The 16,083-nt window shown below is 47.1% G+C and overlaps 1 protein-coding gene across 3 annotated transcripts in view; it reads left to right on the top strand.

The window, feature by feature from the left end:
• The window catches only part of scn4ab (sodium channel, voltage-gated, type IV, alpha, b), a 75,831-nt gene extending 63,051 nt beyond the window's left edge, over positions 1–12,780 (top strand). For all 3 annotated transcript variants that reach the window (XM_075453582.1, XM_075453580.1, XM_075453581.1), the window contains exons 20-31: positions 2,466–2,620; positions 3,892–4,065; positions 5,579–5,701; positions 5,784–6,068; positions 6,367–6,420; positions 6,851–6,988; positions 7,071–7,175; positions 8,338–8,608; positions 8,804–9,425; positions 9,501–9,645; positions 10,385–10,462; positions 10,663–12,780. In XM_075453582.1, the coding sequence (XP_075309697.1) occupies positions 2,466–2,620; positions 3,892–4,065; positions 5,579–5,701; positions 5,784–6,068; positions 6,367–6,420; positions 6,851–6,988; positions 7,071–7,175; positions 8,338–8,608; positions 8,804–9,425; positions 9,501–9,645; positions 10,385–10,462; positions 10,663–11,133 (2,621 nt within the window). In that variant the 3' untranslated portion in view covers positions 11,134–12,780. The remainder of the gene's footprint in view (positions 1–2,465; positions 2,621–3,891; positions 4,066–5,578; positions 5,702–5,783; positions 6,069–6,366; positions 6,421–6,850; positions 6,989–7,070; positions 7,176–8,337; positions 8,609–8,803; positions 9,426–9,500; positions 9,646–10,384; positions 10,463–10,662) is intronic.
• Positions 12,781–16,083: the final 3,303 nt, after the last annotated feature.

Genomic DNA, 16,083 nt, shown 5'->3' with positions numbered 1-16,083 from the left:
GGCAGCCTCACCATGAACCGCTTAGACCTTTCCTAGGACAGCCTCCCTATGAACCGCTTAGACCTTTCCTAGGGCAGCCTCACCACGAACAGCTTAGACCTTTCCTAGGGCAGCCTCATCTCGAACAGCTTAGACCTTTCCTAGGGCAGCCTCACCATGAACCGCTTAGACCTTTCCTAGGGCAGCCTCACCATGAACAGCTTAGACCTTTCCTAGGGCAGCCTCACCATGAACAGCTTACACCTTTCCTAGGGCAGCCTTACCATGAACCGCTTAGACCTTTCCTAGGGCAGCCTCACCATGAACAGCTTAGACCTTTCCAAGGACAGCCTCACCATGAACCGCTTAGACCTTTCCTAGGGCAGCCTCACCATGAACCGCTTAGACCTTTCCTAGGGCAGCCTCACCATGAACCGCTTAGACCTTTCCTAGGACAGCCTCACTATGAACCGCTTAGACCTTTCCTAGGGCAGCCTCACCATGAACCGCTTAGACCTTTCCTAGGGCAGCCTCACCATGAACAGCTTAGACCTTTCCTAGGGCAGCCTCACCATGAACCGCTTAGACCTTTCCTAGGACAGCCTCATTATGAACCGCTTAGACCTTTCCTAGGGCAGCCTCACCATGAACCGCCCAGACCTTTTCTAGGAAAGCCTCACCATGAACCGCTTAGACCTTTCCTAGGGCAGCCTCACCATGAACCGCCCAGACCTTTCCTAGGGCAGCCTCACCATGAACCGCTTAGACCTTTCCTAGGGCAGCGTCACCATGAACAGCTTAGACCTTTCCTAGGGCAGCGTCACCATGAACAGCTTAGACCTTTCCTAGGGCACCCTCACCTCGAACAGCTTAGACCTTTCCTAGGGTAGCCTCACCATGAACAGCTTAGACCTTTCCTAGGGCAGCCTCATCTCGAACAGCTTAGACCTTTCCTAGGGCAGCCTCACCATGAACCGCTTAGACCTTTCCTAGGGCAGCCTCACCATGAACAGCTTAGACCTTTCCTAGGGCAGCCTCACCATGAACAGCTTACACCTTTCCTAGGGCAGCCTCACCATGAACCGCTTAGACCTTTCCTAGGGCAGCCTCACCATGAACAGCTTAGACCTTTCCAAGGACAGCCTCACCATGAACCGCTTATACCTTTCCTAGGGCAGCCTCACCATGAACCGCTTAGACCTTTCCTAGGGCAGCCTCACCATGAACCGCTTAGACCTTTCCTAGGACAGCCTCACTATGAACCGCTTAGACCTTTCCTAGGGCAGCCTCACCATGAACCGCCCAGACCTTTCCTAGGAAAGCCTCATCTCGAACCGCTTAGACCTTTCCTAGGGCAGCCTCACCATGAACCGCTTAGACCTTTCCTAGGGCAGCCTCAGCATGAACACTTTAGACCTTTCCTAGGGCAGCCTCACCATGAACAGCTTAGACCTTTTCTAGGGCAGCCTCACCACGAACAGCTTAGACCTTTCCTAGGGCAGCCCCAGCATGAACAGCTTAGACCTTTCCTAGGGCAGCCTCACCATGAACAGCTTAGACCTTTCTTAGGGCAGCCTCACCATGAACAGCTTAGACTTTTCCTAGGGCAGCCTCACTATGAACAGCTTAGACCTTTCCTAGGGCAGCCTCACCATGAACAGTTTAGACCTTTCTTAGGGGAGCCTCACTATGAACAGTTTAGACCTTTCTTAGGGGAGCCTCACTATGAACAGCTTAGACGTTTCCTAGGGCAGCCTCACCATGAACAGCTTAAACTTTTCCTAGGGCAGCCTCACCATGAACCGCTTAGACCTTTCCTAGGGCACCCTCACCATGAACCGCTTAGACCTTTCCTAGGACAGCCTCATTATGAACCGCTTAGACCTTTCCTAGGGCAGCCTCACCATGAACCGCCCAGACCTTTCCTAGGGCAGCCTCATCTCGAACCGCTTAGACCTTTCCTAGGGCAGCCTCACCATGAACCGCTTAGACCTTTCCTAGGACAGCCTCATTATGAACCGCTTAGACCTTTCCTAGGGCAGCCTCACCATGAACCGCCCAGACCTTTCCTAGGAAAGCCTCATCTCGAACCGCTTAGACCTTTCCTAGGACAGCCTCACTATGAACCGCTTAGACCTTTCCTAGGGCAGCGTCACCTCGAACCGCTTAGACCTTTCCTAGGGCAGCCTCACCATGAACCGCCATGACCTTTCCTGGGAAAGCCTCATCTCGAACCGCTTAGACCTTTCCTAGGGCAGCCTCACCATGAACCGCTTAGACTTTTCCTAGGGCAGCCTCACCATGAACCGCTTAGACCTTTCCTAGGGCAGCCTCACCATGAACCGCTTAGACCTTTCCTAGGGCAGAGCTGATCAGCTGTGGATAATCTGAGATTATCTAAGTAGCTAACTGAGCATTAGCTGCTTCATTAGCATTAGCTGCATTAGCATTCATATGCTTCTCATTTGTGTGTGTTTCTATTTCAGAGTGCTACAGTCGCTGTCCATGCCTGGACATAGACACGTCCCAGGGAAGAGGGAAGGTCTGGTTTAACTTGAGGAAAACTTGCTTTACCATCGTGGAGCACAACTACTTTGAGACGTTCATCATCTTCATGATCCTGCTGAGCAGCGGAGCTCTGGTAACAGATTTTTCATTTCATTGGGATGAGTTTGAGCTCTAAACTTGCTTAAATCTCTTTTTTAACATCTTAGTTTTGTTTTGATTTTTTTCTTTAAAGCATGTCGTATAACTCGCACTCCCAAAGTCTGACGTGGCTGCTGGTTGGTTACCTGTGATCATGTGACTGAGCACTAACTGGCTCCAGAAATGTGAGTACTAATCTTTACACAGTATGCCTGACTGGCTAACTGTGGACTACAAAAAGCCTGACAGGGTGACTACTAAAATGGCTGCTGCACATTCCAATGGGAGACTTCTGGTCTGTGTTCAGTCTGATAACCAGAGACCAGAATAACAGAAGGAATAATGGAAGCTACACGCCATCTGTTTACAATCTGTATTTCCAAATGGTAAAAAATGGTTTCAGAAGTTTATTCAGAACCAAAACAACCAATAGGATGACTGTAGAGAACAGGAAGTGGTGTGATCTCAGAAGTCAAGATAGTTTGAGATCTTTCTGTGATGTTTCAGGTGAAAACTAAACAGATTAATAAGGCAGAACAAGGCCTGAGCGACCCTGACGTTCAGTTTAATGTTTAATGCCTGTTGTTGTAGACTCTGATGGTCCGGGCCATGCTAACCCATGCTAACCCATTACCCATGCTAACCCATGCTAACCTTCACTGGTACAGACCAACTGGGCCTCTTGGTTCTGTTGCTGGGACACCAGAGAACACGGTATCAGAGAGTTAGTCTGACCAAAGTCTGACTCCGTGTCAACATGTTTGTCTGAAATCCAGTTTCTGAAACCTGAACAGGTGCTAACACAGGTGCTAACACCTGAACAGATGCTAACACAGGTGCTAACACCTTAAGAGGTGCTAACAGCTGAACAGATGCTAACACCTGAACAAATGCTAACACAGGTGCTAATACCTGAACAGGTGCTAACACCTGAACAGATGCTAACACAGGTGCTAACACAGGTGCTAACACCTGAACAGATGCTAACACAGGTGTTAACACAGGTGCTAACACCTGAACAGGTGCTAACACAGGTGCTAAAACCTGAACAGATGCTAACACAGATGCTGACAGCTACCCTCCTGTGAATAGGTGCTAACAGCTGAACAGGTGCTAACACGGATGCTAACAGCTACCCTCCTGTGAACAGGTGCTAACAGCTGAACAGCTGCTAACACAGATGCTAACAGCTACCCTCCTGTGAATAGGTGCTAACAGCTGAACAGGTGCTAACACAGATGCTAACAGCTACCCTCCTGTGAACAGGCCTTTGAGGACATCTACATGGAGCAGCGTCGGGTCATCAAGACGATCCTGGAGTACGCGGATCAGGTGTTCACCTACGTGTTCGTGGTGGAGATGTTGCTGAAGTGGGTGGCCTATGGATTCAAGACCTACTTCACCAATGCTTGGTGCTGGCTCGACTTCCTGATCGTGGATGTAAGAACATGATCAATAACAGGGATTAAGATAATTCTGCCCTTTGTTACACATTTACTGCCCAATGTTGTCCTCACCAGCTGAGAAACTGGGATAATTACATGTTCCTCATCTTCATGGATGTGATCAGCTCAAGAACCATGTAGAACTTTGTGCTGTTTTAATGACTCAGCTGAAAGAAAGTTACAGGCTTCTTTCTCCTGGGCACCACCTTCAGGTTGTGACGCCTCCGAGGTTTGATGGATCAGTGATTACTGACGGTTTAATCTATAGCAGAAACCCTCAGAACATTAACACATCTGCTGAGAACCTTTTAAGCGGGGAGGCCACCGTGTTCATGGTCTGCATGATGGTGATATTAATCATGGACGATCACATGGGGCGTCTAACATGGAGGCTGGAAGAGCTCACAGAGAGAGTCAGGAGACGAAGGATGGAGCGCAGGCCATACTTCTTGGTTTCATGAAGGAAGGAGAGCAGAGCGCCGCAGACAAAGGAGACCACGTGGAGGTTTAACTTATTAAACACGCCAAGGTTGTGTCTGTGTCGTATGAGGAAACATTTCAGCCTGACAGCATGACAAGGAGCGGAGCTACCAACCACCAAGGGGCGGAGCTACCAAACAGCTCCGTCAGATGTGTTCCTATGGAACCCAGAACAGACCCAGCTGAGGAGAAGGAGCTGAAATGGTTCTAGGAACTGAGGGCCATGGTCCCAAGTTCCCGAGGGCCATGGTCCCTAGTTCCCGAGGGCCGTGGGCCCTAGTTCCCGAGGGCCGTGGTCCCTAGTTCCCGAGGGCCGTCGTCCCTAGTTCCCGAGGGCAGTTGTCCCTAGTTCATGAGGGCTGTGGTCCCTAGTTCCCGAGGGCTGTGGTCCCTAGTTCCAGAGGGCCGTGGTCCCTAGTTCATGAGGGCCGTGGTCCCTAGTTCCCGAGGGCTGTGGTCCCTAGTTCCAGAGGGCAGTGGTCCCTAGTTCCAGAGGGCCGTGGTCCCTTGTTCCAGAGGGCAGTGGTCCCTAGTTCCCGAGGGCCGTGGTCCCTTGTTCCAGAGGGCCATGGTCCCTAGTTAATGAGGGCCATGGTCCCTAGTTCCCGAGGGCAGTGGTCCCTAGTTCATGAGGGCCGTGGTCCCTAGTTGCAGAGGGCAGTGGTCCCTAGTTCATGAGGGCCGTGGTCCCTAGTTCCCGAGGGCCGTGGCCCCTAGTTCCCGAGGGCCGTGGTCACTAGTTCCAGAGGGCCGTGGTCACTAGTTCCAGAGGGCCGTGGTCCCTAGTTAATGAGGGCCGTGGTCACTAGTTCCAGAGGGCCGTGGTCCCTAGTTAATGAGGGCCGTGGTCCCTTGTTCCAGAGGGCCGTGGTCCCTAGTTAATGAGGGCCGTGGTCCCTAGTTCCCTCAGTCCTAGGAACTGTAAAAGGCTCCTACAGTGGGAATGTGGCTTTTGAGAAAACAGAAAGAGTTCTCAGTGGGCTTCAGGTGGTCACTTCAGTGTAAACAAGGTGTGTTTTCTTTTCCAGGTGTCGCTCGTGTCGCTCACGGCAAATATCCTGGGATATTCTGAGCTGGGAGCCATAAAGTCTCTGAGGACTCTGCGAGCGCTGCGGCCCCTGAGGGCCCTGTCCCGCTTTGAGGGCATGAGGGTAAGTCTTTAACTTCTGAAAGACTGGTGTGTCAGGGAGTTACCTGTGGTCATGTGGTCTGACTACACCTGAGGGTCTGCAGGTGGTGGTCAACGCACTGGTTGGAGCGATCCCCTCCATCTTCAACGTGCTGCTGGTGTGTCTCATCTTCTGGCTGATCTTCGGCATCATGGGCGTCAACCTGTTCGCCGGGAAGTTTTATTACTGCTTCAACGAGACCTCGGAGGAGGTGTTCCACCCTGACGTAGTCAACAACAAGACGGAGTGCCTCTCTCTGGTTCAGGAGAACCACACCGAGGTCCGGTGGAAGAACATCAAGGTCAACTACGACAACGTAGGGATGGGCTACCTGTCCCTGCTGCAAGTGGTGAGTCTGCCCCCCTTTGGTCTGGTTTCAGGACCTGGATCCGACTGCTGTCTGGTTTCAGGACCCGGACCCGACCGCATTCTGGTTTCAGGACCCGACCGCTGTCTGGTTTCAGGGCCCAGACCCGACCGCTGTCTGGTTTCAGGACCCGGACCCGACCGCAGTCTGGTTTCAGGACCCGACCGCTGTCTGGTTTCAGGGCCCGACCGTTGTCTGGTTTCCGGACCCGACCGCTGTCTGGTTTCAGGGACCTGGACCCGACCGTTGTTGACCCCTGTTCTGATTTTGCTTGTTTCAGGCCACGTTTAAAGGCTGGATGGACATCATGTACGCAGCGGTGGACTCCAGAGAGGTCAGTACTGTTCATACTGGTCCTGGTGCTGGTGCTGGTCCTGGTGCTGGTGCTGGTCCTGGTGCTGGTGCTGGTCCTGGTCCTGGTGCTGGTGCTGGTCCTGGTGCTGGTCCTGGTGCTGGTGCTGGTGCTGGTCCTGGTGCTGGTGCTGGTGCTGGTCCTGGTGCTGGTGCTGGTGCTGGTGCTGGTGCTGGTCCTGGTGCTGGTCCTGGTGCTGGTCCTGGTGCTGGTGCTGGTCCTGGTCCTGGTCCTGGTGCTGGTGCTGGTGCTGGTCCTGGTGCTGGTGCTGGTCCTGGTGCTGGTGCTGGTGCTGGTGCTGGTCCTGGTGCTGGTGCTGGCGCTGGTGCTGGTGCTGGTGCTGGTCCTGGTGTTCTCATTGAAACATCAGGACTCTGACTTGTCTGTTGTTACTGTGGTTACTGCGTTGTAGGTGGAGTCCCAGCCGATGTACGAGGAGAACTTGTACATGTACATCTACTTTGTTATCTTCATCATCTTCGGCTCCTTCTTCACCCTCAACCTCTTCATCGGAGTCATCATCGACAACTTCAACCAGCAGAAAACCAAGATAAGTTTCACACTTCTGCCCCTTCTGCCGCCGTCACTCAGACTCTGACAGTTATTTAACTTAAGTTATTATCTGTGTTCACCTGGGAGGAACCGACCTGTTTATGACAGAAGAGCAGAAGAAGTATTACAACGCCATGAAGAAACTGGGCTCCAAGAAGCCTCAGAAACCTGTTCCCCGGCCTGAGGTCAGTGTGAGAAGCTTTGGTAAATCTGGGTTTGAACATGAAAAGCTTTGGTAAATCTAGGTTTGAACATGCAAAGCTTTGGTAAATCTGGGTTTGAACATGTAAAGCTTTGGTAAATCTGGGTTTGAACATGAAAAGCTTTGGTAAATCTAGGTTTGAACATGCAAAGCTTTGGTAAATCTGGGTTTGAACATGTAAAGCTTTGGTAAATCTGGGTTTGAACATGAAAAGCTTTGGTAAATCTAGGTTTGAACATGCAAAGCTTTGGTAAATCTGGGTTTGAACATGAAAAGCTTTGGTAAATCTGGGTTTGAACATGAAAAGCTTTGGTAAATCTAGGTTTGAACATGCAAAGCTTTGGTAAATCTGGGTTTGAACATGAAAAGCTTTGGTAAATCTGGGTTTGAACATGAAAAGCTTTGGTAAATCTGGGTTTGAACATGAAAAGCTTTGGTAAATCTGGGTTTGAACATGAAAAGCTTTGGTAAATCTGGGTTTGAACATGAAAAGCTTTGGTAAATCTGGGTTTGAACATGAAAAGCTTTGGTAAATCTAGGTTTGAACATGCAAAGCTTTGGTAAATCTGGGTTTGAACATGAAAAGCTTTGGTAAATCTAGGTTTGAACATGCAAAGCTTTGGTAAATCTGGGTTTGAACATGAAAAGCTTTGGTAAATCTGGGTTTGAACATGAAAAGCTTTGGTAAATCTGGGTTTGAACATGAAAAGCTTTGGTAAATCTAGGTTTGAACATGCAAAGCTTTGGTAAATCTGGGTTTGAACATGAAAAGCTTTGGTAAATCTAGGTTTGAACATGCAAAGCTTTGGTAAATCTGGGTTTGAACATGAAAAGCTTTGGTAAATCTAGGTTTGAACATGCAAAGCTTTGGTAAATCTGGGTTTGAACATGAAAAGCTTTGGTAAATCTAGGTTTGAACATGCAAAGCTTTGGTAAATCTGGGTTTGAACATGAAAAGCTTTGGTAAATCTGGGTTTGAACATGAAAAGCTTTGGTAAATCTGGGTTTGAACATGTAAAGCTTTGGTAAATCTGGGTTTGAACATGAAAAGCTTTGGTAAATCTGGGTTTGAACATGTGAAGCTTTGGTGAATCTGGGTTTGAACCAGCATCTGATGGAGTTCCTTCTTCTTCTGTTTTGATCAGAACAAGTTTCAGGCTCTGGTCTTTGACCTGGTCACCAAGCAGCTGTTTGACATCTTCATCATGGTGCTGATCTGCCTCAACATGGTGACCATGATGGTGGAGACGGACGAGCAGAGCCCTGAGAAGGAGGCCATCTTGTACTGGGTCAACCTGGTCTTCATCATCGTCTTCACCGCCGAGTGCAGCCTGAAGATCATCGCCCTGCGGCAGCACTACTTCTCTGTGGGGTGGAACATCTTCGACTTTGTGGTGGTCATACTGTCCATCACAGGTAAGTCTCTACCCATAAAGGGTTACTGGTGTACTTTGGTTTAACCCAACCCTAACTCAACTGTTCCACACCCTAACCTGTACTTTGGTTTAACCCAACCCTAACCCAACTGTTCCCAACCCTAACCTGTACTTTGGTTTAACCCAACTGTTCCCAACCCTAACCTGTTAACTGTTCCTTCCTTGTTTCCCTCAGGCCTTCTTCTAGCTGACATCATAGAAAAGTATTTTGTCTCGCCCACCCTCTTCCGTGTGATCCGGCTCGCCCGCATCGGCAGAGTTCTTCGTCTCATCCGTGGAGCAAAGGGAATCCGAACGCTGCTGTTCGCCCTAATGATGTCCCTTCCCGCCCTCTTCAACATCGGCCTCCTCCTCTTCCTCATCATGTTCATCTTCTCCATCTTCGGCATGTCTAACTTTGCTTATGTGAAGAAGGAAGCCATGATCGATGACATGTTTAACTTTGAGAACTTTGGGAACAGTATGATCTGCCTGTTCATGATCACGACCTCGGCCGGGTGGGACGGTCTGCTGAACCCCATCATGAACACGCCGCCGGACTGCGACCCGGACGTGGAGAACCCGGGGTCGGCGGTCCGAGGGAACTGCGGCAGCCCGGCCATGGGCATCGTCTTCTTCACCTCCTACATCATCATGTCCTTCCTGGTGGTGGTCAACATGTACATCGCCATCATCCTAGAGAACTTTAACGTGGCCACGGAGGAGAGCTCCGACCCGCTGTGTGAGGACGACTTTGAAATGTTCTATGAAACTTGGGAGAAATTCGACCATGATGCGTCCCAGTTCATTCAGTACAGGTGAGCCCCACCTACTGCTTCAGCTAACAGCTAACAGAAAACTGATCTGACTCCTGACTCTGATGTGTGTCACAGTGAGCTGTCGGACTTCTGCGACACTCTGCAGGATCCTCTGAGGATTCCCAAACCCAACACCGTCAAGCTGATAAACATGGATCTGCCTCTGGTTCCAGGAGACAAGATCCACTGTCTGGACATCCTGCTGGCACTCACTGCAGAGGTCACGGCAAATTACGCCTATTACATTATGTTATATTATATTATATTATATTATATTATATTATATTATATTATATTATCATATCATATCATATCATATCATATCATCATTACACATATAGCATAACGAAAAGTAAGTTCCAGTACACCCATCCAGACAGACCCCATAAAAACAAACAGGGGAGACGGGTGACCGTGGTCATGCAGCTCAGTGATGAGCGCTGCCAGATAGGAGAAAAGGTGAGAGGAGGAGAAAAAAAAATCCTATTTCACACTTTACCCTTACCAGGATACAGTTTAAGATTGCAAAAGAAAAAGCAACATGTACACACAACATCAAGCGTTGGGACCGGTGAGGAGGTGTTGGCATATGCAAATATGTTAATCATTGAGCATATGTGTGTGTGCGTGTGAGTGTGTGAAAATAAGTCCATGAAGCACTGTCTCAGATGCCATTGTCCTTGATAATGCGATGGAAAGTTTATCAGCCAGCCTAAACAGTTTCCACAGGAGTCCTCAGGAAGGGAGGGAGCACATGGGGCAGAGTGTCTTATTTACATAGCATCCAGGAGAAGCTGCAGCTGGCAGCCAAGGCCAGCACAGGGGAGCCAGATTGAGATAACAAAAATTGCTTGGGTCAGGCACTCTTAATTTTTTCCCGCCTGCCTTGAAGTCTTTGCTGGTATCATGTCATGTCATATCATATCATATCATATCACATTATATTATCATATTTGCAGGTTTTGGGTGACTCAGGATCGATGGATGCCCTGAAGGCCAGCATGGAGGAGAAGTTCATGGCCAACAACCCATCCAAGGTTTAATTTTTGTTTGTTTTCTGGACCCAAACAACAATTTTAATGTGAAAAGTAAACATAAAGAATATTCCAGATGATGTTTTTTATTAACTTTGGGTGTTCAGTAGAAGTATTCATTGATTCTTTGTCACTCTTATCTCACATGAGACATTATTTTATATAATGTAATATATATATATAATGAGTATTCTGCCTTCCAGGTGTCATATGAACCAATCAGCAGCACCCTGAAAAGGAAGCAGGAGGAGGTGGCAGCAGCGGTGATCCAGAGAGCGTTCAGGAAGCACCTCCTGCAGAGGACCGTCAAGCTGGCCTCATACAAGTACCGAGAGAAGACGGGCCGGCCAGACCAGCTGTCGCCCCCGGAGACCGAGGGACTCCTGTACAAAAGGATCAGCCAGCTGTACGGAGACCAGCAGACGGATCCAGGGGGGGTGGAGCATCCTCGGGTGGAGCATCCTCGGGTGGAGCATCCTCAGGTGGAGCATCCTCAGGTGGAGCATCCTCGGGTGGAGCATCCTCAGGTGGAGCATCCTCGGGTGGAGCATCCCCGGGTGGAGCCTCCTCGGGTCCAGGTGGAGCTCCAGAGCGAGTTTCTCCTCCAAGCTGCTCCTCCTCTGTACGGCCACAACTTCCTGCAGGATGAGAGTCTGAGGGAGTCGGTCGTATGATGCCAGACCAGCTGCTTCCATGGCGTTAGCTTTATGAGTTAGCTTTATGAGTTAGCTTTATGGGTTAGCTTTATGGGTTAGCTTTATGAGTTAGCTTTATGGGTTAGCTTTATGGGTTAGCTTTATGAGTTAGCTTTATGAGTTAGCTTTATGGGTTAGCTTTATGAGTTAGCTTTATGGGCTAGCTTTATGAGTTAGCTTTATGGGCTAGCTTTATGAGTTAGCTTTATGAGTTAGCTTTATGGGTTAGCTTTATGAGTTAGCTTTTTGAGTTAGCTTTATGAGTTAGCTTTATGGGTTAGCTTTATGAGTTAGCTTTTTGAGTTAGCTTTATGAGTTAGCTTTTTGAGTTAGCTTTATGAGTTAGCTTTTTGAGTTAGCTTTATCAATTAGCTTTAGCTTCTCACAAAGATGTCTGCAGACTCTGAGCAGCCAAGACTTGCCAGCCCAACACCTTCCAGTTCCCCAGCTCAGCCCATTCTTCACTCAGAAATTGTTGTGTCACTGCATTTGTGTTCAGCTTATAACCTTCTAACAGAGGCTTTTCAGACTCTCAGTACCTAATTAACCTACTAACATAATGAGCAGATTCCTGTTGGTATTTTACCTGTAATGTGTTGGTCCCACTTCTACACCTGAACTGTATGCTGTCTCATCCTGTTCCAGACATTAAATCTGCATCTGCACAGAGAATAATTCAGCTTTAAGAGCAGTAAGAACAACGTTTTCCAGTCTGACCTGTTGGAAGAGGTTTGTTTTCTGATTTTAAAAGCAGCAGCCAATCAGAGGAGCCTCAGTGGTGACTGATGGAGAAGGCATCCAATGAGAAAACAGCGTCTGAACACACGGAGCAGATGTGGTTGAACTCTTTAAATGAAACATTGTTTCCTTCAGAGGAGCTGACACATGGATGTATTATAAGTGGATGTGGCGCCGCCCAGTGGTCACTCGTGGTATTACAACACAAAAAGCATTTATTTATTTATTCATTTTTTCCCACAGAGCGCAACAGTGAAAGAGATAAAACTGTAAAACTGTTCCCAGGACGCCTCCAGCTGTTATTTACTAACCTTTGGATTCTATATTTTTAATCATGGACTTTTTATCCGTCAAAAAGTGCATCCGTGCACGTCCTCAACACCCTGGGGCATGATGGGAGGCCCAAAGCATCATGGGGGGTGACTCTGCTGCGCACGCTCTGTGGGCCGCAGAACGCGGAGGTAAACCCAGAAGTCAGAAACTTTTTCGGCGTGTGCACCAGGCGAGCCACGGCGGCCATTTTGCGGCGGCCATTTTGCGGTCCGTTATCTAGTTAATACAATACATCCATGAGCTGACGTCTAATCTCTGATTGGAGGATGTTGGTGCCATGGTGAGGTGAGCCCTCCCAGGGGGTCCCACAGGTGATGCCAGCACAGGTGCAAACAGGAAACAGATCACATGACCTGCCGCTGAGGTTTAACACCACAGAAGAAGCAGCGAAAAGTTAAAAATGTCATAGAGCTCATTCTCCTCTCTTTGTAAAGTTTGTCTTTAAGGAAATGTTGCTGTATTATTAATCTGCTGATTGACCTGTTTTAAATGTTTAAAGGTGGTCAGCGATTGTTGTGCTGAAAGCTGAATGATTAAAATGAAAGAATTGCTGAACGTGATCTCCTGATGTTTGCACCATAACACAGAAACATGTGATCTGAGCCCTTTAACTACAGAGGTGGATCTTTGTTAGCTTCATTATTCAGTTTAATTCACCTGTAAATGATTCAAATGTACAACAGTTCACATAGAGGGGTCCCTCAGTCAGAAGGCTGCCGGTTCAATCCCCAGTAACCCCAATATGTTCATCATATTGGGAAAAACAGTCATTGAACAATTCTTTATCGGTCCTGAAAAAGGGAAGTTATTTTGCATCAAAACAGTTATGAGTCCTAAAAGGTACAGTTATTAGTCTGCTGCTGGTAGGAAGACCCTCCCGGGTAAAACATGAACTAAAGTAGGAAAATAAGAGACTAAATAAAGGAAAGGAAGTGAGCTGTAGAGAAGAATAAATGACAGATAAATTAAATGAAATAAATATATAATGAGATGATTGATCAGAGACAGATGTGAAAATGTTGGCCCAAACAGGGAACTGAAGAGGACTCGGGGAAAGGACCAGAACCAGAACCAGGAATCAAAGGACTGAGGACAGAATAGAAGGTATCAGCTCCAACAGAATACTTACCAAAAACATGGAAACCAAAGAACTGAGAACTAATAAAGCAGGAAAAAGACCAAAGGACAGAAAAATCAAAAGATAAAAATCACTTTTATGTCAGAATAAAACTTCAGGTTTAAATGACTGAGATTACTTCTTATATTTATATTTGCTTTGACGTTCTGGGGCACCAAAGTCAGCTGACCGGCCTCAGACATGAACAGGTGGTCAAAGAGCAGAAACCAGCCTCACCTGCACAGGTAAGCTGCTCAGCGTCACCATGGAGACGGGACGATGGCTCTGTGTCACAGTGTGAATATTCAGGCTGAGATTAAGGCCGCACATCATAAATATGAGCGACCGGTTTCACACCAACAGCCTGTTAATAATCAACAGAGACGCTGACGATAAACATGTTTCATAACAGCAGGTTGATGCAGTTTCAAAGGCCTCCATCAACCCGGCTCCTATTGGCTGAGCTCGTATTGGCTGAGCTCCTATTGGCTGAGCTCCTGTTGGCTGAGCTCCTATTGGCTGGCCTCCTGTTGGCTGAGCTCCTGTTGGCTGAGCTCCCGTTGGCTGAGCTCCCGTTGGCTGAGCTCCTATTGGCTGAGCTCCTATCAATTCAGTTTTATTTATAAAGCGCCAAATCACAACAAACGTCATCTCATAGCACTTCAATAATACAGTCCAATTCAAGCCAATTAGAAGCCAATTCATTGCTATCCTAATCCAATCAAATTCAATTAAAAACGCAAAATTAGTCCAATTCATTCATATCGAGCCCATTCAAAAACAGTTTCCTAGCTAAGGAAACCAACAAATTGAGCTGAAACTTTGTTTTCGGTCCAATCTCCCGTCCTGAGCATGCCTGAGGCGACCAGAACCAGAACCAGGAAGGGTGGCCATCTGAACCAGAACCAGGAAGAATTTACGGGCGTAAAATTGCGTATGGACGCTATGAACGTGTCCATACCAATTTTGAATGGGAAATGTCACAGCGTTTGGGAAACAAAGGGTTAATTTTCCCCTTCCGCAGTTCCTTCTCTCAAAGACGGCGTGTCATTGGTGGGGACAGCCTCGCTATCTGTGATTGGCTCACCTTCTGTAGCGCTATGCCTGGCTTGTTGTTGCTAGGTTGGTTGCTAAGCGGTGATAGCGGGAAAACAGGTCGTCAACAGAGGCTGAGCAAAGTTTCAGTGCTCTGAGGAGGTTGAAAACATGGCTCAGGACAACAATGATGCAGGAACGGTTGAACCATAGATAGATAGATAGATAGATAGATTATGGATTAATGGATGGATGGATGGATGGATGGATAGATAGTTTGCCATATCCACCAGGACAGGTTTTATTAACATAAAACAAATATGCCAGCAGTTTGTCTGCGTCAATGACCGGCGGCGCCGTGCATTTGGCTCATTCATACAAGATTTGGCTAGTTAATAGGCTCAAAGCTACAAACTTAAAAGTGTTTCAGGAAAAAGTGAGCCGTGGAAAAGTTTTTTTCATGTGACGGTTTATGTCTTTATTTTTAAGAAATGTTTGCTGGACCTTAATCTTTTGACTACTGGTGTTTTATTTTTGTGGGAACTGTGCAGAGCTAATAAATGCTCGTTGGTAATGCTAAGTAGTCATCCGCCTACATTTTTAAAAAAATTGTACATTTCCACTTTTATTGTTCACACTTTTCACACTTTCAAAACTTCATCAGTTAATATTTTATACAAAATGCACTACAACTGCAGCACCCAAACTTTCAGAAACACATGTAGTAATAAAACATCTTACTGTGGCAATGTCTGCCTGGGCCTGTGATAATGTTGAAGTCACCAGAAACTTGAGTGACTTGCATAAAAAAATCAATTCTCAATCTTGCCATTACGGTTTACATTAAAAAAAAAAAAATCAGAGGGCTGTGAATCAGATGGGATTTGCCATTATTCACCCCAGAATTGGTTAAAATGCAGGAAATTGCATCTAAGAAATACAAAATTTTCTGGGGGAGGACCCCCAGACCCCCCACACAAATGAGGTGTCCCTCAACCTTAGGTGGTGGTGGAGTGGCAAATTATGTCCCCACCAATGTCAACACCATTATTACGCCCTTGGAGTCAAGTGTTACTGGAGTAAAGTTTAAGAAGTCGTCTTCTGTCATATCTTCACAGTGAAGAAAAGGATGATGGAATTAACTCTTTAAATCTGGCTACAGCCTCCTCTGATAGACACCTTCTATATGTAAACTTCTTCTCAGAAGCTGTTTAGTTAAGTAAACTCAAGGGTTATCAGAAAATGTTCGGAAAAGGCAGGGTTTATGATCTGGTGGTGGTAATCTGTTATATTTTTCTGTGATCTTCTGTAATATAATGCACTAAACACGGTGTTATTGTCTATAGTGACTGTAGGAGACACCTCTGATGAAAAATACCTTTCAAAGGGAACATTTTGATCCTGTTTTCTGCTTTCAATGAATATATTTATTTGTTTTTTTGGCCATATGTTGTTTATAGGCTCCTTTATTATTCCCACTCATATTAATGTGTTTCAATGACTGATGAGTTTTTCCCTTCCAACATGTCCTGTGAGACGACTCCATCATCAACAGTCTGTTTTTAATGCTGCATGAATATAATTCAGAAGTTCTTCCATGTTAATGAGCACACGCTTGTTTGTTGGTTTCATGTTTCCGTCGATGAATTTAATCATCGAGTTTTCAGCTATAAAACCACAAAAATGAGCGGAAACGATCACAACTC

The sequence above is a fragment of the Odontesthes bonariensis genome, chromosome 21 (genome assembly GCF_027942865.1).
Source record: "Odontesthes bonariensis isolate fOdoBon6 chromosome 21, fOdoBon6.hap1, whole genome shotgun sequence".
Lineage (NCBI taxonomy): Eukaryota > Metazoa > Chordata > Actinopteri > Atheriniformes > Atherinopsidae > Odontesthes > Odontesthes bonariensis.
This window is presented reverse-complemented; position numbering and strand designations above follow the sequence as displayed.